We start from the raw sequence: 24535 nt of genomic DNA, 5'->3' as shown, positions 1-24535 counted from the left end.
ACACATCCAGCAACAAGTCAAACACTCCTTTGAAATTTTCTGCCTAATGTCAAATATTTCTTACTTTTAAAGACATTCCTATCCTGGTGTAAAACCCAACATAAAATAATTTTAGGGAATTTAAGGAATTTAAATTTCACTCCATGGAGTACGTGGCTTTATTTCTTCATCACTGAACTTCTAGTAATGTTCTTCACCTGATCTTGTCTGCAATGTTTAACCAACGGTCCAGATCATTTGCAACTCAAAAGCAGGTACAAAATGTTATCCATCTTAAAAACCCCTCACATATTCCCTAGAAGAGCGTCCCGCACATAATTCGCCTTCCATTAACACTTGTGAACCCATCCTGGTGAAAAGATTGCCTATGGACTATTATACCAAAAAATCAATTTTTATAATGCAAATAATATTTTACACGGACCAAGAGAATTCATAATATTAAAGTATTTCTTTATAAAAGGAAGGTTTTCAGAAAGCAATGGCCTATTCCTTCATGTTAATATATTGCGAACTTGGATTTGGTGTAAATCAAGCCCTAAGAATATTGCTCTGAATTTCTAGCTTAATTTCTGAGCGACATTCTAAAGCAGTTCATTAATTTACTCCAAAAACATTTCTTGGACACTTCGGTGTAGGAGATATATATTGCATGGTCCTTAACCTAAAAAATTCAGAGTTAATAAATCTTTGTTTAAAAAAACTAAAGGAAATATTTTTATTTCATTTATTTGCTATCTTTTTGCATAATGTATTTAAATTAGTGGTGTGACTTGCACGAGTCCATTTTTATTATTTGCTTAAAGCAATGAAACAAGGAGTCTGCTTCTTTCAATGTTCTCATTTTGTCTAATTATATAAATATACTTCATGAATCAGCATAAGAGAATTTTGAATGTTTTCCATTACAAGAGATGAAACCACTTTTAAAAATTATTTAAAATTTAAAATTCATTTTAAAAATGCATGGATGTTCTTTTCCGCATTGCAGAAAGTTTGCTGTGATATATGGTTCCTCTGAGAGCTATTGGACCTAGATCCTGACTGAGCATGGGGCTTATACTTTCGGCATCACAATCTCCAAATTAGCAAATGATATCACAATGGGTACTGAAGATTCTTTGCAGTGACATTCTTACATGAAGCCAAATCTTTGGAGTTTGTTCAGTCTATGGATGACTGTTGGAACCCTAAAATAACTTAAAGTAGAATTTGGTCATTTATTGTTTTTTTATTAAAAGGTCCAACTGAGAACATCCCTGAACATCTGAACCAGAAATTTGACATAGAGCTCTAAATATTCACTCATTCATTCATGCAACAAATATTTATTTATCAAGCACGTCAATCATCCAAGGACTATTCTAGGTACACGTAGTTGTGATGAAGTCAGCAAATCTGCCTTCACATGGTCTGCATTCTAGTGGAGAACTCAGATAGAGGTAAGTACGAAGACCACAAAGCAGGTTAAAAAATAAAGTGTGAAAGGGATGCCATTTTAGACAAGGCGGTCAGGGCAAGCCTCTCAGAAGAGGTGATAAGTGCTCAGAGACCTGACTAAAGTGAGAGAGTGAGCTATTGACATGGAGAAGGGCATTTCAGACTCTGAAGAGAAAGCAGGGGCAGGCTTTGGAGGGAGAGCTTGTTTATATAGACGAGGAGGGGCAAAGAGTCTTGTGGATAAAGCAGAATGAAAAAGAGTAAGTGGGATTGTAAATGAAATTGGAGAGAGAACCAGGGGTTCTGGCAAGATCTTGAGACTTTATTCTAAATATGGGAAGATGGTGGTTAGATTTGAAAAAGGAAATCATATAAGCTAAATTTTCTTTTTAAAAGGATTCCTTTGGCTACTGAGTAAAGAGGAATCTTAGGAAGAAAAATAAGAATGGGGACAAAAAATCCATTGTAGGATAAAACATTAATCCAGAAAGACATGATGGGGCTTAGACTAGGAAAAGGAGATGCTGAGAAGGATTTTAATTCTGGACCTATTGTGAAGGCAGAGCTGACAAGATTTGCTGATAGATTGATATTGTGATATAAAAGCAAGAGATCAGAAATGACTCTAGATTCTTTTACCTAAACCATGAAGTAAATGATGGTTCAGTTGACTGAGATGGTGAACAATGGGTTAGAAGAACATTGGGGAGAAAATCATGTTTGTTCCTGGAATATCAGTCGGAGATGTTTATTAGATATCCAAGTGGAGGCCGGGCACGGTGGCTCACGCCTGTAATCCCAGCACTTCGGGAGGCCAAGGTGGGCAGATCACGAGGTCAGGAGATCGAGACTATCCTGGCTAACACGGTGAAACCCCATCTTTACTAAAAATACAAAAAATTAGCCGGGTGTGGTGGCACGCACCTGTAGTCCCAGCTACTCAGAGGCTGAGGCAGGAGAATTGTTTGAACCCAAGAGGCGGGGATTGCAGTGAGCTGATATCAAGCCACTGCACTCCAGCCTGGGTGACAGAGTGAGACTCCATCACACACACACACACAAAAATCCACATGGAGTAGCAGGAGTGTCTTGTGAGCTGGAGTTCAAGGAAGAGGTTGAGCTGAAACAGAAATCTGAGAGTAATCAGTTTATAAATAGTATTAAAAGCCATGAGTCTGTATGAGCCCACCAAAAGACAGCGTAGTTAAAGTAGAGAAAACCAAAGATGGAGATGCCTCTCACTCCAACATACAGACCTCAGAAAACAGGAGGGTATTCCAGAATGTTCAGTGAGGTAGAGGGAAAACCAGGAGTGTGCTGTCCTGCAAGCCAATAAAGAAGGTGTTTCAAAAGTGAGGGAATGGGCAGGGGTGGATTGTTATTGAGAGGCTGAGTAAAATGGAAACTGAAGATTCACAGTTGGACTAAATCCGTCTGAAGGTCATCGATGACCCCAATGAGAGCAGTTTCTATGCAGTATTGAGCAAGAAAAGAGTAACTCAAGTGAGTTCAAGAAAACATGGGAAGTGAGGAAGTAGAAATGGATACAGAAAATTCAAAATATTTTTCTACAAAGTGCAGCAGAAGAATGATGTAGAAGTTGGAGATAAATGTGAAATTGAGAGAATTTTTTAAAAGCTAATATAGCATGGTTAATAGTGCTGGTGGGGCTAACAGAGAGATAGCAAAAGTGATAATGCAAAAGAGAAAGGGATATTTATTTGATAGAGTCACATACTTGAAAAGGGTGGAGGGACAGGCTCCAGTACATGGGCAGAGGCGCTGGCCCTGCACAGTAACTGTAGCAGGCTGTGAGGTGGTGTGCACAGAAGCAGGTAGTTTGGGAATATGGTGACGTGATGGGCATAAGTACATACTCATCTGATTTTTTTTTTGGTCTCAGTAAAGATAGAAGTAAGGTTGTCAGTAGACAATGAAGAGTTTGTGGAAGTTTGAGAAGTATGAAATGGACCTTGGAAACTGTGACAATAAGTTACTGGACAGTGATGAAAACCATGCGAGCCATATTCATATAAATACAAAGGAACACAGGTCAACATGGTGGTCTTTTGTTCTCCAGTGGTTTAGTTTTTTTAGGCACAGGTTAAGAGTAAGAAAAAATTAGTTTTAGTTTTATAGAGTTGCATTTTGTTTCTTTTTAATTCTCAAAAGAGTAGTACAGTGCTGGGAGAGTCAATAATGGGATTTGGAAGTGGGGCAATAGAATAATTATGAGAAGGAACCATAGAAGCTAAGCTGGTCAAGGAGGGAAGTAAGGAAATGGGGGATGATAGTCGGTGAAAGCTTACCAAGTTGGAGTGATGGTGCTAAGGGGAGTGACTAGAGAGAGAAGAAGTGATGACCACAGCGTGGGATGCTTGAAATGGAACTGTTGGTGATGCCAGTGATTAGTCATGACACAGTACGCAGTATAACCATGAGTGTGGTGGCTGATGTTCAGGCAGCGGCAGAACAAGATTTTCAAAAGTTGTCAAGGAGCTGAGTGGCCAAGATGGTGAATGGAGTATGAGTGCAGAGGGTGAGTGGGTTAGGTGCTAGAATATTCAGTCAATGATAAGGAGACATGTGCTTGTAAGAAGGTCATTAGAGAGGAAGAAGGATTAAAGGTCTGAAAGTAGCTGCAAATAGCAAAGCAAGATCTGTCTCCCCTTCAGGCCAGTGATATGCAGGTTGTAGAGAGGAAGACAGCTAGGCTTGAGAGGGTTGGAGGGAAAGTGGTGTCTTCAGGAGGCAACCATGATTCAGAGAAGAGGACATAGGGGAGGGTGATGGCGGCTGTAAGATCTAGAGGAGATAGTGGAAAGGTCCTAGGCAGGGGGAGCCCATTGGAGACAGAAGCAAATGAGAGAATACACTGGGCAATATGGGGATAAGCAAATAGATGAAGGAAAAATGGCATGGGAACTTGGACTATTTTGGCAACAGGTAACCAGCGATGAGGGCATGATGGCATGACCCTGGGGATCACTTCAGTGTGGTGCATAATTAATCTAGTGAATCATGAGGGGGTAGGGAACAGGGAATGGGTGTGTGGAGAAGAGAGAGCTGGGATGGACAACCTCTATTCACAAGTACAGGTGGGATGCTCGGGGCTTCCCCCAGAAGTAAGAGACAGTTTTGCTCTAAGAGAATGATGCCAATTTGGTTTGCCCCCTAACAATTCACTGTTCTCCTGTTGCCCTTACTCCCTATTTAAGAAAAGGCTGGCCTCACCGTGGCTTATCCCTCAAGAGGCCATACAGACAGCAGCTATACAGAAGTTTATAAATGAAAGAGTATCATTCAGCCCTGTACCTGAGCCACAAATGGTGCTTTAAAAACCACACTTTTCATCAGCTAAACTTTTTACTGGAAGATCTACAGTAGGCTCAGTAGATTTTAGCTGCCTGGGGAACTGTTAGTTCTCCAAGTCACTTCAGAGCAAGAGGCCCTTAAGCTGGGCAGTTCTAACTTTCCACTCATTCCCCACTTGTGCAGTTAAGAAGACTATAAAGAGAAAATGAAACAGACCTTTGGGAGCCACAGTTCCAGCACTCCTTTCCTGTAGTTTGTGAGTTCAAACAAGGCAAAATGTTTCCAGCTCTGCATGCTTTCTTTGAATAAGAGAGTAGAAGCCGCGTGGGTACTAAGTGTGTTTTCAGGTCTCATGGTGTCCTGCTAAGGTGTTATGCACAATGCCATCTTGATGGCATGAACTTGGTAGGTCATGTTTATTTTACTGAAAAGACTCCCTAGGGTCTACCCTGAAGGCACATTTGCCATGCTGTTCCATGGGCTAGGAAGGCCCCTTACCAAACCTGCAGCTCTGATGACTTCCTACTGGTCTTTAGGACTCACACCAAAGTCATGGCTCTGCAGTGCTCTCCTGAGCTTCATCTTTATGGTCTCTTTAGTTACTTCTATAGCACATCATATAATATGGCAATAACTGTAAATTTATGTACCCCAGAGCCCTCAGTTTATTCATCATAGCCCTCAGAAACATTCATTGTATTTTATCCAATACCTTTAACACCCAACATCATCTTTAGTGTAGACATGGATAGAGTTGATGAAGGACAGTTACACGTAGCTGTTTAGACATGATTTTCAGATCACGGATGTAATTGCATTATCTCAGAAAGAAAGAGTGATTTGGGTTACTTTCCTTGCCATCAATCCCTGGCAGATTATCTGGCAGGTAAACTTAAGAGTCTCTGAGACCAAGATATAATTATATCCTGTGCTGGTGATCATGATACTTTTAATGCTGGTCAAATCCCTGAGTCCAGAACCTTGCTACATTCCTTAGAAGCTGAAACACTCTTTCAATAGAAATAATTTGAGGGCTGATAGTTTCCATTTAGTGAGCACTTACTGTGTTCCAGGCACTATGCTAATCCCTTCACCTATTGTACTACATTCCTCATAAAAATATGACAAGGGAGGAACTATTAACCCTACTTCCAGAAAAAAACAAATTTAGGCTTATATATATTACGTAACTTAAGTTCATAAAGCTATGAGGTGGCAGAGCCGGGTTTGAACCCTGGTCTTAGATTCCAAAACTCATGCGTATGGTACTCTAATCAGAGTGCAGCTCTGCGGTGTAAGGAACATTGGGGTTTGTGGCAAGCATTACATTCTTTAATGCTCTCCTGAATTTTCAAGGTGTCATGATTATATCAATAATATAAACTACCCAGCCTGGGAATGATTTTTTGAAGGCTATCCTAGCTTGAGAATCAATGGGAATGATTACTTAAACTCCACTTGGAGATTTTAGTCATTTCATAATGTTACATGTAAAATCATGTTTCAGTGGAACTGACATCATAGGCAATTCTATCTTAAATGTTCTCCAAAGGATACCCAGACATCTAGTTTGAATAGTGACGCTAACATCTGCAAGCAAATCCTTTCTCTTGAGTTTATAACTTAAGATTCATTTTAATTACCTAAATAGTTTTAAAGAGGCATATACAGGATGCAGCAAATGAAATCTTGATACTACCTACTTTGTATCCGTATTGATTTCCAATTTATTCTTATGTTAATTGCACTTAATATTGTCTAGGCTTTTTGTTTGACTAACGGAAATCCAGATGAACATGCTGCTCATGGTATCCATTGATTAGTGCCATCATCACTGAAATTGACAATTAAAATTGATATATCATCCCTCAAATATCACAGGCCACAAAACACTCTGTGTGTGTGTTTGAGTATATTTGCATTCCCAAAAATTACTGCAAACTCACTGTGCTGACATTCTCTTTGGCATAAGGCATGGAGGGATTTAAGAGCAAGAAGATACGATCTTGGCCCCTTAAGAAGCTCCATTTATCAACAGAGTTATCAATGGAGCAAAGTGACAGGCACTGGGATAAGCACATTACATACCACCATTAACCATGGCAACATCCCTACTTTGTAGGAGTTATTATCTCCACCTTGTAGATGAGATCAGACAAGTCAAGTTACCTGGCATTGCCATGTATCTTGCATAATGCATGTTGAGAGGCAGATCTAGGTTTGAATGGCTCTCAATTTTCTGCTATTTCTACTTCACCACTCTTCCTCCTAAATTGCTTCTTATTTGATAAAGAAAATAATCAGATGTGGGAAAGACAGAAAGAGATATATGTGAATGGGGGCACAAAAAGCAACTTACACTGATTTGAGATTCTGGGAAGCTTCATGAGGAAACTGACATTGATTTGGCTCTTAAAGGATGTTTGCAGCGTACCAGCTAGAAGGAAGGCAAGCAAGAAGGACACAGCAATAGAAAGTGGAAAGTTCTAGAGGTATGAAAAGGCATGGCAGGTGTGGTGGGAAGTGGTAGGAGACAAGAATGAAACTGGAGGTAGGGCCTTTTACACTATGTGAAGAGCTTTGTCCTGGGCAAGTGACAGTCATCATATGTAATTAGCAAGATCAAGCTATGGTCAGATGAATAATTTCGAAAAGGCAGCCTGCAAAGGACAAAAGTACAGGAGAGATGCTGAAACAAAACGCGCTGGGTAGGATGCCTTCATCAAAAGGTAAGTGAAAAGTGATTAAAGAGAGCAGATTAAAAAGGCAAAGATGAGTGGAAGAGATAAGCTGGTGGGCAAATTTATGAGTGAAGAAGGGAGTAGAGAAGAAAAATATGAGTTGGCTGGGCATGGTGGCTCACGCTTGTAGTCCCAGACAAATTAAGTGACCTATTGCTATGCATCTTGCATAACTTTTGGGAGGCTGAGGAGGGCAGATAGCTTCAGCCCAGGTGTTTGAGACCAGCCTGGGCAATATAGTGAAACCCTGTCTCTACAAAAAAAATACAAAAATTAGCTGGGCATGGTGGTGTATGCCTGCATTCCCAGCTACTCGGGAGGCTGAGGTGGGAGGATCACCTGAACCTAGGGAGGTCAAGGCTGCAGTGAACCGTGATCATGCCACTGCACTCCAGACTGGGTGATAGAATGAGACAGTGAGACTGTCTCAAAAAAAAAGAAAGAAAGAAAGAAAGAAAAATATGAGTTAACATTTATGGAGTCCTTTGTTTTTTTTTTAGACAGAGTCTCGCTCTGTTGCTCAGGCTGGAGTGCAGAGGCACGATCTTGGCTCACTGCAAACTCTGCCTCCCAGGTTCACGCCATTCTCCTGCCTCAGCCTCCCGAGTAGCTGGGACTACAGGCGCCCACCACCACACCCGGCTAATTTTTTGTATTTTTGTTTTTTTAGTAGAGATAGTGTTTCACTGTGTTAGCCAGGATGGTCTCAGTCGCCTGACCTCGTGATCTGCCCGCCTCAGCCTCCCAAAGTGCTGGGATTACAGGCGTAAGCCACCATGCCCGGCCCCTTTTTGGATTCTACTAGCAGCTGTGCTCAGCCTAACCCAAGCTATCTCATTAAGACCATATAACAACTCTATGAGAGTAGTATTTTTATTATTCCAATTGCACAGAGGAAAAAAAAGTTAATGCATGGAAGGTTCAGTAACAGCTGGCAAATTGTACATCATTTGAACCCAAGCAGTTTGAATATCTTTGTTTTCTTACTAGGGCATCATATAGCTTTCTGGATGAGTCTGAGGTTTTTATCAACTATGATAAGGACTGGAAATAAGTGAAAAGATATGAAGGGAGAGTTATTAAGATCAATTTTCACATTTTGAGTTTGAATTTCCTATCGTATGTCCAGGTGGAAGTAATTGGTTAAATAATTGGAAAGAGAGAGAAAAGGGAATTAAAGAAATTATTGCTATAAAGATACTGGTTGACACCATAGGACCACAGACACTTGCTCAGTGGGAGAGTAAAAATAAAACCAAGACAGTGGCAAGGATGAAAGCAGTACAGACCACTTTCCCTCTTGAAAATAAATAAACACATGCAAGCATTCAACCTTCAAACAACACAAACCCCATAAACTCAAGTATGTAGTCTTTATTTCCGATTATGCTTTTTGTAACTTTTTGTTCTACTGTGAGAAAGATTATTTGCCTGGCTTCTCAAAACCATTGCCTTATTGTGAAGAACTGTTCTCCCAAAACTCTAGCTCCAAAGAGCCATGGGTTTTTCTAGAAAATTAGCATTGCTGAGGTTCACATATTTGCCAAAATTGGAACTTTAGGCATTCACCTTTTAAAATTATTGTATGTTTCAGCAGGAAAGACTGATACTGTCAAAATTAGAAGCAAAATAGTTTGTTTCTTCTAAACTTTTCTCCTTCTCCTCCTGCAGCCCGGCCCCCTCCCACTATCTTCTTGCTGCAAACCAACTTTGCCAGCTGTAGTAGGGAGAGAATCCCAGATGGCAATAGCCTGAATGAGAAAAAAAAATGTCACTACATGACACATACTCTAGCAGTTTCACTTAGAGGGAAACAGTAATACCATTTCACTGCTGGTATTCTAAAGTGCAGTTGTTGGGAGGTGGGAGAGGTTTGAGTGGGAGACAGTTGCTCATGTGGGCATGGTTTAGCAAGCATTGTTTCCCAATACCCAAGTAGCAGGAGAATTCCTCTAAAACTATCCAGCAGTTAAAGAGATTCAGTCCAGAAGGACAGAGTAATTCAAAGCCTGAATCGTTAAATGCCATTCTTTACCATTTTTTCTTCTCTAAGGAGCATTCTGCATTGGCGATACGCACTGAGGATCTGGCAAGGTAGACAGTGGGCCTCAGAAAGGGACTTTCTCATGGAGTCGCAAAGTTCCTATGTCAAATCGCCTCGCAAAAGCAAAACTGAGTGGTGCCAGGGGAAGAATTTTAAAAGCAGCTCAAAGGTTCCTGGTGATTCGACTGTATTTTATAAAACTATTTACATTTCTCTTTTTGGTCATGACAAAGTCTATTGGCACAAACAGCACAGCCACAAAGTATTCTTCGGATTTTAATAACTCATATATTTATATATATATATTTATATTTTTGCTTATCTTCATTTCCTCAGCAAAAAGGGAAATAAAAATATTGATCTATAAAATAAGCCGATGATAACACAATGCCAAAAATAGCTTATGTTAAGTGCAAGGGGTGAAGCTTGAAAGCAAGCTAAATTGCAACAACATATTGATTTAACATTTTAAATACAAGACTTGCAATAAAATAATTCTTGAAATATGCTTCTCATTTTTAGTTTACTTTTGAAAAACTACTCTATATACACATATCCAGTTGTAACACTTGACAGTAGCATTATGGGGCATGATATAACTTTGGTACACATTGCAGATATGGATGGTTAATGTCTGTAAATGATATTCCTTCACCAGTTAGACTTCTGTACATCCAGGTGACCAGCCACCTGGTTCTTAGTCATATCCCACCAGAATCCCTGGAGTCCTTGCCAGAGCCATCAGAGATAGCAGGTGAAAGCAGGCTCACTGGATCCATATTGTGTTTCCTCTCTCGGTTCTCCTGGGTTCCACTGTCAGTTCTCCAAACGTGGAAAAAAACTGCTCCATTTCTTTCTGTAGCATGTCATTTCTTTTCTCGGCATCTTCTTTTGCTCGCTCGGCATTTCGCATTTTTATTTCTATCATTGTGAACTTTTTCCTCTCCTGATCGAGTTCATCATGGAGGCTCATCATTTCTGTTTCCAAAGTCAGGTTTCGCTGTTCTAAGCTACAAAGGATGTGGGGGAGGGGGGGATGGGGAGGCAAGAGTAAGAGATAAGGTGATTTTATTCACTTGAAATGCAAGAGGCATACAAATATTTTCTAAACTCTCTATGATGCTTAGGAAATTGGAATAAAGCCCTTTCAATGATTTAAAGGATGTAATTTTGCTGTATTATTTTACTATTTGCTAAGATGATTTACTGTCACTTTAGTAATTAGGTCCCAAGGCCTCTCTTGGAAGCAGCTGTCATTTAATAGTAAATAAGAGAATGCCAGCACAGATAAGCCAGTAACACATGCCGGGCAGAAGAGGCAGAAAGCTTCTTGGACATTAAATTGTAAACTTGACTACACTAAATGCAGCGGGAAAGTCTGATACCATTGGAAAAAAAAAAAAAGAGGGCAATAACATTTGCTTTCTATAAAAGGAAAAATAGTGATTGATAGGAAAATGTCATTGTTGGTTAAGTTCACTGCTAAGAATGGGGTTTTTGGAAGCATATAGAGTCCCATCTTATAAAAGAGTACCCAAAGTAATGAGCTTACATTGATACGAGAGGTAAAGATCACATGTGTTAAATAAACACTGCATCTTATATTTTGTAAAAATAAAGCCCATTCCTTGCTATCCCCAATTTTCACTGCTTCCCAAGTTATTAATATAGCTCAGGGCATAGGTATTTTATATCTCTATAAATTGATAGTTGTTTTGTATAGCTTTTGGATAATTGTAGAATTCGCAGTAATATTTTTAAAAACAGAGACTGTTTTCTCCACAACCACTAAGATCCAAATCATATACATATATTATTCAAAAGAGGGCTATTAAAGTTACATCTCTATTTAAGATGTATCTTGGCCTTGGCTGACTTTTTAATTTCTCCTATTCTGAGCAAAAGTCCCATGGGACTCATTCAAACTTACCATACCACTGAAAGTTGAAAGGTTAATGCATGTGTAGCTCTCAGGTATCTGATTATTTTAATAACAATTTTAAAATTAAAATCTCAATTATGTTTCTGCTTTGAAAAATTTGATCTTCACATGTTGATATTTCATCCAGATAATAAGAACACTTAAAAATTAATCTTCCTTCTCTTTGTAGGCAACTAGATTTTTAAAAAATAACAGTTCATATTTTGTAATCCTACATCATTTAGAAGGCTATTTTAAACATATGACCACATTTTTACATGAAAATTTGGTACTATGCTGGTTGCCACTCAGAATTATTCTACAATATATTCTCTTTGCTTTCCAAAGCTATTTTAGAGCCAAAATATTGGAAGAAATTGAAGTTAAAATACTGAGAAGGACAACCCTTACAAAACAATATATTGACACATTTGTATGTATCAGGTGCTTGTGGAAAACTTCCAGGAATGAAAAGGACTAAGTTGAACACAGAAGAAATCCCTCCCAATGCAAACATATAAAAGTTCTGGAAAATTTTTAAGAAATATATTTTTAAAATACATCATCAAGGTTAAAATAAAAGAGCAGCTTCAGGTATCAGAACCAAGGAAGAAACTGAAATATAGAACAAAAAGTAGAAGCACATGAGGGATATTAGTCTTGGAGCGAGGCCACAGAGCTTGGGTCTAGGTTTTTCTTTTGCACATAGGGACAGAAGATGAGGCCTCCAGTATTAGGCAGGCAGAAAACTACAAGTAATTTAACTGAGGGCTTGGAACATCGACTGATTTGATGAAGAAGAGACTACAAAATATCTAATCACGGGTCTGGGGAAGTATGAGAATTGAATTAGCACATCAGAGCATTAGTAAGCTACAAAACAGATCTGAGAAAAGTTACCTAGAATGCCTCGAAAATGATAATTATAGAAATTTAATATGGAAAAAAGAAGTTAACAAAGACAGAGGATAGATTAACAAGGTCAAGCATAGCTTAATAAGGGCTCTGGAAAGATAAAATTGAGAAGGTAGGAAGATGAAATAGACAAAAAGATGATGAAAAAAATATTCCAGAATTGTAAAGATGCAAGTTGTTACATCAAACCATGAAACAAAGTTTGAAAGTTAAATAAAGGAAAAGACATATCAGGAAGTTACTAATCAAAGGAAGATGGTATGACAATATTAATATCAGAAAAAATAGAGTTTCAGGTAAAAAGCATTATTACAATGAAAAATAAGCACTAATTAATGATAAAAGGATCAATTCTTCAGGGAGATATGAACAACTCCAAACTTCCATTCACCTAGTAGTAGAGCCCCAAATTGTTCAATATAAAATATGACAAAATTATAAAAAGAAACTGATAAACTCAGAATATTGTTAGAAAATTTTAAAGTATCTTTCTCAAAAATTATAGGTCTAGCTGATAAAAATGAGGAGAAATATAGAAGCTTTGAATAGCCTGATTAACAGACTTGATCTGTTGGTCATATATAGAATCCCAATCCAGTAATAAGGGAATAGTTTTAATAGACCAAATAATTAATATCATCCAGATGAACTTCTCTGACCACAATACAATATTTTCTAAGAAAATTAAGTTAGAAACTAGCTGAGTGCCATGGCTCACGCCTGTAATCCCAGCACCTTGGGAGGCCGAGGTGGGTGGATCATTTGAGGTCAAGAGCTCAAGAGCTGCCTGGCCAACATGGTAAAACCCCCGTCTCCACAAGAAAAAAAATTATCCAGGCGTGATGGCATGCATCTGTATTCCAAGCTACTCAGGAGGCTGAGGCAGGAGAATCGCTTCAACTTGGGAGGCAGAGGTTGCAGTGAGCCAAGTTTGCATCACTGCACTCTCCAGCGTGGGCAACAGAGTGAGACTCTGTCAAAAAATAAAAAATAAAAAAAAAATAAGAAAAGAAAAGAAAGTTAGAAAAAGTTAGAAACCAATTTGGAGAGGGAAAAAGAACATATGTTTCAAAACTAAAAACCATATATCTCATTGATTGATAATTAAAGTAAAATATCATCTATCTGTCTACCTACCTCCCTACCTATTTACCTACCACCCTCAATACTTATGGGGTAAAGTTATAAAGGAATTTAAACATATATCTCATTGATAATTAAACAAAGTAAAATATTATCTATCTATCTATCTATCTATCTATCTATCTATCTATCTATCTATCATCTACCTACCTACCTACCTATTTACCTACCTACCTATCTATCCATCCATCTACCTTCAATGCTTGTGGGGTAAAGTTATAAAGGAATTTAAAGAAAAATGAATAACTTTAAACAGAAATGATCAAAATTTAGCCAGAACAGTTAACTTTCTATAATTTCATGGCTAGGAAACGAGTAGTCCCCCACCCTCTACCTTACTGCAGAGCTCTCCCTTGGCCTGTCACGAGGGTAAGAATGTGACAGTGAAATGGCCCATTAAGATGACCTCTATTGGGAAGTTCTATCAGCTTATCAAAATCTCTGAAATATACCATAGATCTCAGAACATATATGCATCAGCAACATCCTCAGAAATGAATGTATCCATCTGCAAATTCATAGTGATAACTTTTTTCTTTTTCTACTACATTTAAAGTGTGACCCCTTGCCTCAAAACATAAGCTTCCCAGTGTGAAATGCTAATTAATCATCATGGATTGGCAGTAATTCAGAATTCCAATACATAGTGGTTCCAAAAACTACATTCAGAAAGAAGAGTAACCTTTTAAGATGATGACCCTATATTTTTCTTTAAATCTCCTGTCACTCTCCATTATATAGAAAAATTCAAACCACAATTCCACTCAGTGAAACTTACCAAAAAAAACTTTCCAAGGAAGTAATTTATCTATCTCATTTATAAGTAGTATTTTTTAATATTTATTTTGCCATAGCTTCTGAAAGTATGTTATCTTTTTGTCTGATAATTGATGAATGGATAGGAAACATATTAAGGTAAATTAAAGCCAACTTAACAACCGACTGAGGATCCTAGCACAACATGGAGGAAGGGTCGTCCAAATCACACAGCCTGAAACTGGGACTGAGACCATTAGAGGAGCTACTCCTACTTTGATCATTTTATGAGAAGATGCACATTGATATAATTAGGTTTTAGCATAATTGCTTCTTTATAAATCATATTCTTTCTTCCTCATTTAGGCTACAGTCTTCCTTGTTCATGTGAACATACTTCACGTCATCCCTCTTCTCAAAAACCTCCATGGATTTCTATCTCAGAGTAAAAGTCAAAGGCTGAAAATCAGCCTGTCAATCCCCTATGTCACCTGGCTCTTATGGCCTCTCTCAGCTCATCTGAATCCTCAGCATCTGGAATAGAGCCTGGCAGATAGAAGGCACTCTCTCAACATTCAATGATTGAAAGAATAAAACATGGAGGTCTATTTACTTCTACTTTTATTTTTACCCTAGTTTCATCCTTTTCTTGTTAGTGAAAACTAACAGGCTCCTAATGCTCTGTCCATCTCCTCACAGCCCCTCTCCTTCCAGCCTCTAATGCAAATCTATCTATTTAATAATAATCAAAGATGACATTATTGAGCCTATTCTGTACCAGGGAAATGTTCAATCACTTCTTATGTGCTTTTGAGGTAGATACTACTAGTATTTAAATTGTTTACATTAGGGAATCAAAGCTCACAGAGATGAAGCTAACTTGCACACAGTCACAAAGCTCATAAATGGTGGAGCAAACTTGGGTTTCTTTGACTTTAGAGCCAGCATATGTCACCCTCAATGTGATCCCGTCCCACAGTAGGAGGCTACTGAGCCCTCTCTGGTAGTTACAACCTCCAGATTTTCCTTACCTCTTTATCCTGGACTCATACTCTATCTTCTGTTTGGTCATTTCCTGTTTCAGGCTGGAAACTAAACTGTGCAGTGCACTGTGGTTGCTGCTGCTGTTGCCCACAAATGTCTCACTGTTGTCACTGCTGCTGGTGGCACGACTACTTCGACCTCCCACACTCCTATGGTCACTTTTGCTTTCATAGTCCCTGGGGTGGGAAAGGTCATCCTGTGGGGGCCCATCCAAAACAGGGTCCTCAAAGTTCCCCCCATAAAAGTCTTGCTCTGGGCAGGTGGTGGTAGAAGAGCGACAGGAGTTGGAGTTCTCAGGAAGGGAGATTTCACAGGAGGAAGTGGACCAGGTAGCACTGTCGATGCTCTGCTTGTCATCAAGGTTCATCATGGAGAACTGTTGATGGACATTATCATAGGTGGACAGTCTGTTGTGCTGGCCTAACTCTCCAGCTTGTTCTTTCTGCTTGTTATCCCTCAGGGTCACATAGCCATTTGGCAGCCAGCTCATGTTTCGAACATTTGTGGGGTTCCCGAGTGTGTCGCTGTTCAAAATGCCCATGCGCACCGTTCCATTCTGTACACTGTGCGTGCCCATTTTGGTACCAGATCCCTTCAGTGAAGAGGTCCTTCTGGCCTGTAGGCTCCCATTGGGGGTGGTTTGGGTTTTCTCAAGACCTTCTGCATTGCTGCTGCTGAAGGACCCATTGGTAACTATCCCACTACCCTTATTAAAGGCTGGGTTCTTTTTGACCATGAGAGGGGGGCTTCTAGACACATCTAGCTTGTGAACACTGTTCCTTGGGCTGTTGGTTTTGCTGCCTGATAGAGCTGTGGGGGATCCATTGTCCATGCTGCTTCTCTGGGGTGACTCGGACTTGTCCCAGGAGCACTGCCTACTAGGGCTGTCCTTGGTGTTATTGTTCTCCTTGTTCTGTAACTGCCCCATGGTGGCTTTCTTCTGAATTTCATTGTTGTTGCTCACTCCATCTTGGGGCTTTCTTTGTAGTTCTGCATCTTTGGGAAAGAGGCAATCATGTTTGCTAATCATCACTGACATCAACTGCTGGACCACCACGGTGCCTAGAATTGCATAGAACATAAAGTGGCATGAGTGAGACAGTTTTTATTTATTTCTATTTCAATGTGACTCTTAAAGAAACACATTCAAGAGAACATTCATTATTACTAGCAGTACCAAACCATATTCTTAACTATGATGATAGCAATAGAAGCTAAAACATCTCGAACATTTACTCTGTGCCATGAACTGTGTCAAGCACTTTGCTTTTGTAATTTATTGAATTTTGAAACAAATCTATACATACATACTGTTATTATCACTGTATTATAAAGGTTAAGTAACTTGATTAAGGTTACACGTTAAGGACCAGACCCAGGGCTTGATCCCAGAGTTCATTAAAAACCTGGGCTCTTAATCATAATACAATGTTTATTACAAATTTGACATTTAATTCTGAGAAATATTTCTTAGGAGGAGGTCACTGTGACCTCTCATCTAATCATTGCCTCAAACTATCAAGATACTTTAGTGGTATCTGTAAATGGAGCCCAATACAATCAGGTGGATGCATGGTTTCTCTAAGGTATCAAGATAATGAAAATCCATAAGACTTTTGTTTACCATTCAAAAGCTTCACGGCATTTTAAGCAACATCAGCCAGAATGGTGTAGTGAAGACCGCCAAAAATCCTCTTCAGCATATAAGCAACTAGCAAAAATTTCCAGAATCAACTATTTTGGAATTCTGTAAATTAACTAATGGCTTGATGCAATCTGGAGAGTGTTTACTTAAGAAAAATGGCTGAATCTCAGTAAGAGCAGCAAGGTCTGTGGCATTTTAACTTGCTCTAATCTTCTCCTCCTCTCCTAGAAAACCAACAGCCCAAAATCACAAAGAAAACCAGCTATCTGGCAGCCACTGGAATAGGCAGAGCAGGGTTGGAGTTTATATAGTTTCTATATATATATAGAAACTATATAGTTTCTATATATATATAGAAACTATATAGTTTCTATATAAAATACTTAAAACTTGAGATTTGGTGAAGAAAATGATGAAAAAAGGCTTTTGACAATGCATAATTCCATTACAACAGCAGCTAATTGAGAGGCTGTCAGGGAGTAGAAACCTGACCTGGGGCAAGGCCACTCTTTAGCTCCGGTGACACCTGGGAAATATAATTCAAAATCAGATTTTGAAGAGGAAAAAACATATTATATTCATTTATATTCTACACACTTTTCCTGTGATGATTCAAAACTTTAGACTGCATATCAGCAATAAGCAAGATCTACTGCTACATCTATGTTATTCAAATTTTAAAGTTCATAAAAATTACCTGGAGATCCTGTTAAAAGGAAGATTGAAATTCAGTAGGCATTGGGTGGAACATGAGATTTTGCATTATAAACCAGCTTCCAGATAACATCAGCAATAATAGAATAGTAGCACTGGCATCACCTGGAAGCTTGAAAATTTCAGCACCCAATGCAGAGCTTCTGAATCAGAATCCTCAGGTGATTCCTGGGTGCATTACATTTTGAGAAACACTGTAGTAGATGCAAATGTTTCCCTTATATCTTCCAAATTAAATTTCTTGAAAGTCCGAAAGACAGGATTCATTCTTTTTCAGATGAGAAAATTGAGGGTCAGAGAAGTTAAGCTATTTGCTCAGGGCACAGAGACGAGGTGATCAAGGTGAAATGTAATATTTAGTCTTATTCCAAATTATGCATTTGTCCTACTATATTTCAGCTGCTGCAATTTAAAATTGTAGCAGTAATAAGTAAACTTGGGATAGTTTTAAAGATAAAACTAGATAAAGACAAATATCTATTGAATTACCATCAATTATTACAGAATTGTGAAAAAAGACTGAATGTAATAATTGATTGTATTATATAGCCTTCTTTTTCTCTTTAAGTAATCTCCGAATTTGTCATCATATTTCCCATGCATGTTAGCAGTGAATCTGATAAAAAGAATTTTAGAGCAGTTAGAATAACACTGTCAAACTTGTGTACTGTGCTTGAAGACATTGTGTATTCAATGCTATTTTACTATTTGCCCATATGCAGACACACTTTTGGAGGTTTGCAGTTTCCATTATATATGACTGTCTAGTATTTTGGGAAAACGGACCTTTTTCCTATCATTGGAATGTTAACATTTGAAGTATCACTGCTTCACGTCACAGCTATGAACTGTGTGGGAGCATGCAATTAATTGAAGAGCAACATCCTTACGGTCTCCATGATGAGTTTGTGAACAGCCATGTCAAAGTGTACTTGTCACAATTATGGCGTATAAGTGTCAGGTCCCTAGAGATTTAAACTCTCTCTTGTATCTTGGGAAGCTTTGATTCCATCTAGCCTCTGGGATGATAAATTGCCGTAGCCCCTTGTAAAGAGACTTTCTTAGAATTTTTATAGTCGTTTAGGACAGACTAGACTAGATGATGTGTGTGCCACTATACACACTATCACTTTTTCCTTTTGATTCCCTGCCATTTTCTTCTTAGAATGCCAATGAGGAACATGAAGCCCAGATAATGAGGTCTGAGTGGTTATAATCACTAGCCCATTCTGAAGAGTCCAAGCAGATTCTGGAGTCCCACTGTGCTACACGATCCAGCAATTCTTCCCTGAACCATATGATTTTATACAGGTTGACTCTAAATACTACATAATAGGCACTTTTCATCATAAGCATTGGCTAAAAATTTGATTTTTCTTTAAAAAAACCTACGGACTTTAAATATATGTAAATGCAAAAATATATGTAGATGACAGTATTCTGTGCAATATAGTTTCAATTTGTATTTTTTGCAATGAATAACTTTGTACATGTGTCATTTTGCATGTTTGAACATATCTGTAAGATACCTGATGATTTTTGACAAATGTATATACTCCTGAAAATACCACCTCATCATGATACAGAAAAGTGACACTTATGCCTCTTTGGAGTCAGTTCCCTGCCCCTAACTCTGGCCCATAGCATCCTTGATGTGCTTTCTGTCTCTATAGTTTTGCCTTTTTTACAATTTCATATAAATGGAATAATACAGTATGTAGACTTTCATGTCTAGGTATTTTCCACTTAGCATAATACTTTTGACATTTATGTTGTTACATGCAGCAGTTTGTTATTTTTATTGTCAAATAGTATTACTTGCTGTAGATGTGCCACAATTTATCTATTCACTAGTTGATGGAGAATTGGTCTGTTTCCAGTTAGGGGCTAATATGAATAGTGTTGATATGAACATTTGGCTGCAAGTCTTGGGTGAACATATGTTTTCTTTTTCCTTGGGTAAATGTTTAGCACATGGTTCTGCTGGGTTTTATGGTTACTGCATATTTAAGTTAGTAAGAACCTACCTAATTCTTTTGTGAATTGGTCCTAACATTTTGTATTTCTACCAGCCAAACGTGGTATATTTTCAGTCTTAACTTTACACTTTGTAAGAAATGTGTAGAGACATCTTATTATGGTTTACATTTTAGTTTTTCCAATGACTAAAGATGCTGAGCATCCTTCCATGTATTATTTGCTATTTGTGTATCTTCTTTGATGATGTGTATATTTCAAATCTTTCACCATTTTTTCATTGAGTTGACTGTCTTGTTTTGCATGAGTTCTTTACATATTCTTAAAACAAGTTATTTATCAGATAGTGATTTGCAAATGTAGTCCCCATTTCCAAAAAGGCTTGACTTTTTGAAAAGTGTCAATTTTGACAAAGTCCAACTTATCAAATAATTTTTTTAAAAAATATTTTTATAGTTAGAGCCTTTTGTGCCCTAAGTCTTGACTAGCACAACGTCATAAGATTTCTTTAAAAATATTTTCTTCTATATATCTTATACTTTTAACTCCTACATTTAGGTCTGTGATCCATTTTAAGTTTTTTGTATGTGATGTGAGGTAAAGATTGAGGTAATTTATTTATATTTTTTAGGGCTATGAAATTGTTCCAGCGTCATTTGGGGAAATGACCTTCCCCTTTCCATTGAAATGCCGTGGTACATCGGTCAAAAATCAAATGATTATACATATTTCTGGACTATCTGTTCTATTTCATTGATCTGTGTGTCCATCTTTATATCAATACCACACTTTTAATTATGTGTGACTTTACACTAAGTCTTGAAATCAAGTTGTGTATATTCAACTCTGTTATTTCCTTTCAAATTATTTGTGCTATTCTAGATAGCTTTTATTTCCCTGTAAAACTGATAATCAGATTGTCAATCTCTACAAATAAAAATTCTGATGGAATATTTTTGTGACAATTATATTAAAACTATAGGTTAATTTTAGAAAAATTAATAGCTTAATAATATTGAGTATTCTAATACATGAGCAGGGTATATTTCCACATTTATGTAGTTCTTATTTGTTTGTTAATGTTTAGTAGTTTTCAGAGTGTGTCTTATACATGATTTCTGAAATTTCTCCCTAAATATTTTAAATTTATGAGTGTTGTTCTAAACAATAACTTTTATTTCAATTCTAATTGTCCAATGTAGTATGTAGAAATACAACAAAGTTTTATAAATTGACTGTGCATTATGTGATCTTTATATATTTGTGTATTAGTTATACTAGTTTTATTTGTCGATTACAAAGAATTTTCTACATAGATGTTCATGTTGACTGTGAATAAAGAGAGTTTTACATATTCCTTTCCAATTTTATACCTTTTATTTATTATTACTGGCTAGGATTTCCAGTACAATGGAAGCGGTGGGATAAGGTAAACTTACCTTAAACCCGATCTTAGAGGCAAAGCATTTGGTCTTTTACCATTAACGATAGTATTTTAACTAAATTTTTCAGAGATAACCTTTGTTAATTTGAGAAACTTTCAAATTTTTTTATCTGCATCTGCGATGATTTTTTTTTGTATCTTAAAGTGGTGTATTAATACAGTGAATTACATTGATTGATTTTGGCTAACCAACCTGTCTTCCTGGGATAAATCCCACTGGTCCTGATTTATTATCCTTTTTATATGGTGAAGTCAATCCAGTAAGGTTTTGTTTAGGATTTATATGTCTATATTCATGAGGGATATTATTCTGTATTTCTCTTTTCTTGTAATATCTTTATCTGCTTTGATATCAGAGCAACACTGGCCTCATAAAACTAGTTGGCAAGAATTCCCTCTACCTCTTTTTTTCTGAAAGAGTCTGTGCACAATTAATATAATTTATTCTTTATATGTTTGTTAGAATTCACCAGTAAATTTAAGTTAGAGGTGTTTTTGTTTTTGTGGGAATGTTTTTAGCTACGAATTCAATTGCTTTACTAGTCTCAGTTTCTTTCTTTCTTTCTAATCTTGAGTGAGCTTTGGTTTGTATCTTTTAAGGAACTTGAACATTTCATCTCCATTGCCCAATTGCTTGGCAAAAAGTTGTTCATAGTAGTCCCTTATGATTATTTTAACATCTGTAAGATCTTTGATAGGTCACTCCTGTTAAACCTGATAGAGGTAATGTAACTTTGTTTTTTCTTTTCTGATCTTTTCTGATGAGTTTTATCAATTTTATTGATCTTTTTAACAAACCAGCTCTTGGTTTCACTGGTTTTCTAGATTGTTTTTGTTCTCTCTCTATTTTCTTGATTTTTGTTCTTATCTTTATTACTCCTTGCCTCTGTTTCTGTTGGTTTAAATTACCTCTTCTTTTTGCAGCTCTCTGAAAAGGAAACTTAGATAATTAAATTTAGGTCTTTATTCTTTCTGATATAAGTCCATAATTATGTGAATTTTCCTCTAAGTCCTACTTTAGTTGTATCACACAAACTTGGTAGAACTTTTTCCTTTCATTTAGTTTTTAAACATACCTGTATCTTTATATTTTAAATGACGTGTACACAGTATAGAGTTGAGTGTTGAATTTTTATTTATTTTATCTCTGCCTTTAGACTGGAATATATAAGGCATTAAGATTTAATGTAATTATCGATATGGTTGAGTTTAATTCTGTCATCATGGTATTTTTTCTACTTGTCGAATCTGATAATTGCTCCTCTTTTATTTTTTTACGTTCTTTTTTTTAAAAAAAGTTTATTATTATATAACATTCCATTTTATCTTTATTGTTGGCTTATTACCTAATACTTTAGTTTATTTTTTAGTAGTTGTTCTATGTTTATAATATTCATATTTAATTTATTACAGTCTACCTTTAAATAATATTGCAACACTTTGCATACAAATTAAAAGCCTTAAAGTAGTCTGCTTTCATCTGTTTGCTTCCATTTTCTGTCTTTTATTCTGTCGTTGTCATACATTTCATTTCTGTATGTATTATGTATCCCGTATTACATTATCTTATTTTTGCTTTATACAACAGGGTATCTTTTAATGAGATTAATAATAAGAAAAAATATTATTTTATATTAATCCACACATTATTGCTGTGCAGTGCTCTTCATTCACCTGTGTGCATATGTGTCTATCTGGATTCATATTCCTTCTGCCACAACAACTATTTAACGTTTCTTGTAGTACAAGACCATCAGTGATGAATTTACTCACAGATTTTGTTTCTCTCAAAATCACCTTAGCTCCTTTTTATATTTGAAAAATATTTAAATATATTCACTGGACATAGAAATCTAGGTTAATAGATTTTTTTCAGTACTTCAAAGGTTTTGATCCACGTCTTTTCATTATATAATTTCTAACAAGAAATCTTCTGCAACATTTCTCTTTGTTCTTCTGTATGTAATGTGTCCTTTGTTCCTCAGTCTGCTCCTAAGCTTTTCTCTTAAATTGGTTCTCAGCATTTTATGATGTGCTTTTGTGTGGCTCCCTTTATGTTAATTCTGAGCTTCTGAGATCTTTGTGTTTGTAATTTTCATCAATTCTGTGAAAAAAATGAGTATTTTTTCTCTGTGCTTCATGATAGTTTCTCTTCTAAAGACAAAGTTTTTATAAGTCTGAATTTATTCTTTTTAAGTTTTCTCTCTGAATTTATTCTTTTTAACTTTTCTCCTAACCTGCTATTAATCTCATCGAGTGTAATATTCACTTAAGTGATAATTTTCATCCTTAGAAATTCTAGTTGGACTTTACAAATACATTTGATCTATCTCTTCATCATGTTACATTTTGCTTTACCTTCTTGAACATATTTACAGAATATAATAATAATATACTTGTCTGCTATCAGAAATGACTCAATCACATTTGGGTCTTTTTCTATTAGCTATTTTATGTCCTGGTTACAGCTCATATTTTTATGATTCTTTGCATGCCTTGTAGTTTTTAATTGTATGGAAAACATTGTGGGCTTTATACAGTTGGTTACTGAATTTTGAAAAAAATACATATTCTAGATGTGTTGGACTTCGTTCTGGTACAGAGTGAAGCATCTGGGGATTAGCTGAATCATATTTATTATATGTTAATAAGCTCAATTTTTAGAGCAGTTTTAGGTGTACAGAAAAATTGAGCAGAAAGTACAGAGGTTCCTATATACCTTCTCTCCACCACCTTTTTAAACACAGTTTCCCCTTTTGTTAACATCTTGCATTAATGTGGTATATTTGATATATTTGACGAGCCCATATTATACATTATCATGAACTAAAATCCATAGATTACATTAGGGATCACTTTTTGTGTTGTATGCTCTATGGGTTTTGACAAATACATGTATCCATCATTCCAACATCATACCGAATAGTTACACTGCCCTAAAAATTCCTTATGCTCCTGGTATTCATCCTTCCCTTCCTCCCTGAGCTCCCACTGGATCATTTAAAAGCTGCTTTAAAATTTGTGAGGACTAATCCATAATTTAAATCTTAGCACTAAGGTAATACCTTTGTGAGAACTCTACACAATGCCTCATTGTCGGGACTTTGCACTCTTTCTGTGGGAAAGACAAATTATTTCAAGCTCAGTTTGAGGCCCAGAAGTTGTTCAGACTATGAATCTCTGGTAAATTCCCTCAAGTCTTGTGTAGTGTCCTCTCATGCAAACATAAATCAGTTCTCATCTACTCTCCGTAGATTTCTGGATGCTCTATGTCTAGTTCTCTCTTGTCTGTTTTCTACTCCCCCAAATTCTAGCTCCCTTGGGCTTCTCATTGTCTGACCTTACTCTCTTCAGCTCAGCAATACCTGGACTTTGTTGCATTTTTCTTCCCCGTGATACAATGTGAAAACTGCCTCCCAGTAGTAATCTGAGGCAA

General features: G+C 36.9%; 1 protein-coding gene across 6 annotated transcripts in view; it reads right to left on the bottom strand.

Moving 5' to 3' along the window:
- Nucleotides 1-9710: 9710 nt before the first annotated feature.
- The window catches only part of ARHGAP24 (Rho GTPase activating protein 24), a 514188-nt gene continuing 499363 nt past the window's right edge, over nt 9711-24535 (bottom strand). For all 6 annotated transcript variants that reach the window (XM_009240167.4, XM_009240168.4, XM_024246179.3 and 3 more), the window contains 2 exons: nt 15307-16381; nt 9711-10550 (listed from right to left, as the gene is read on the bottom strand). In XM_009240167.4, coding sequence (XP_009238442.2) covers nt 10307-10550; nt 15307-16381 — 1319 coding nt within the window. In that variant the 3' untranslated portion in view covers nt 9711-10306. The remainder of the gene's footprint in view (nt 10551-15306; nt 16382-24535) is intronic.

This window comes from Pongo abelii, chromosome 3, assembly GCF_028885655.2.
Source record: "Pongo abelii isolate AG06213 chromosome 3, NHGRI_mPonAbe1-v2.0_pri, whole genome shotgun sequence".
Classification (NCBI taxonomy): domain Eukaryota; kingdom Metazoa; phylum Chordata; class Mammalia; order Primates; family Hominidae; genus Pongo; species Pongo abelii.
The sequence above is the reverse complement of the archived record's forward strand: the minus strand, read 5'-3'. Positions and strand labels throughout refer to the sequence as shown.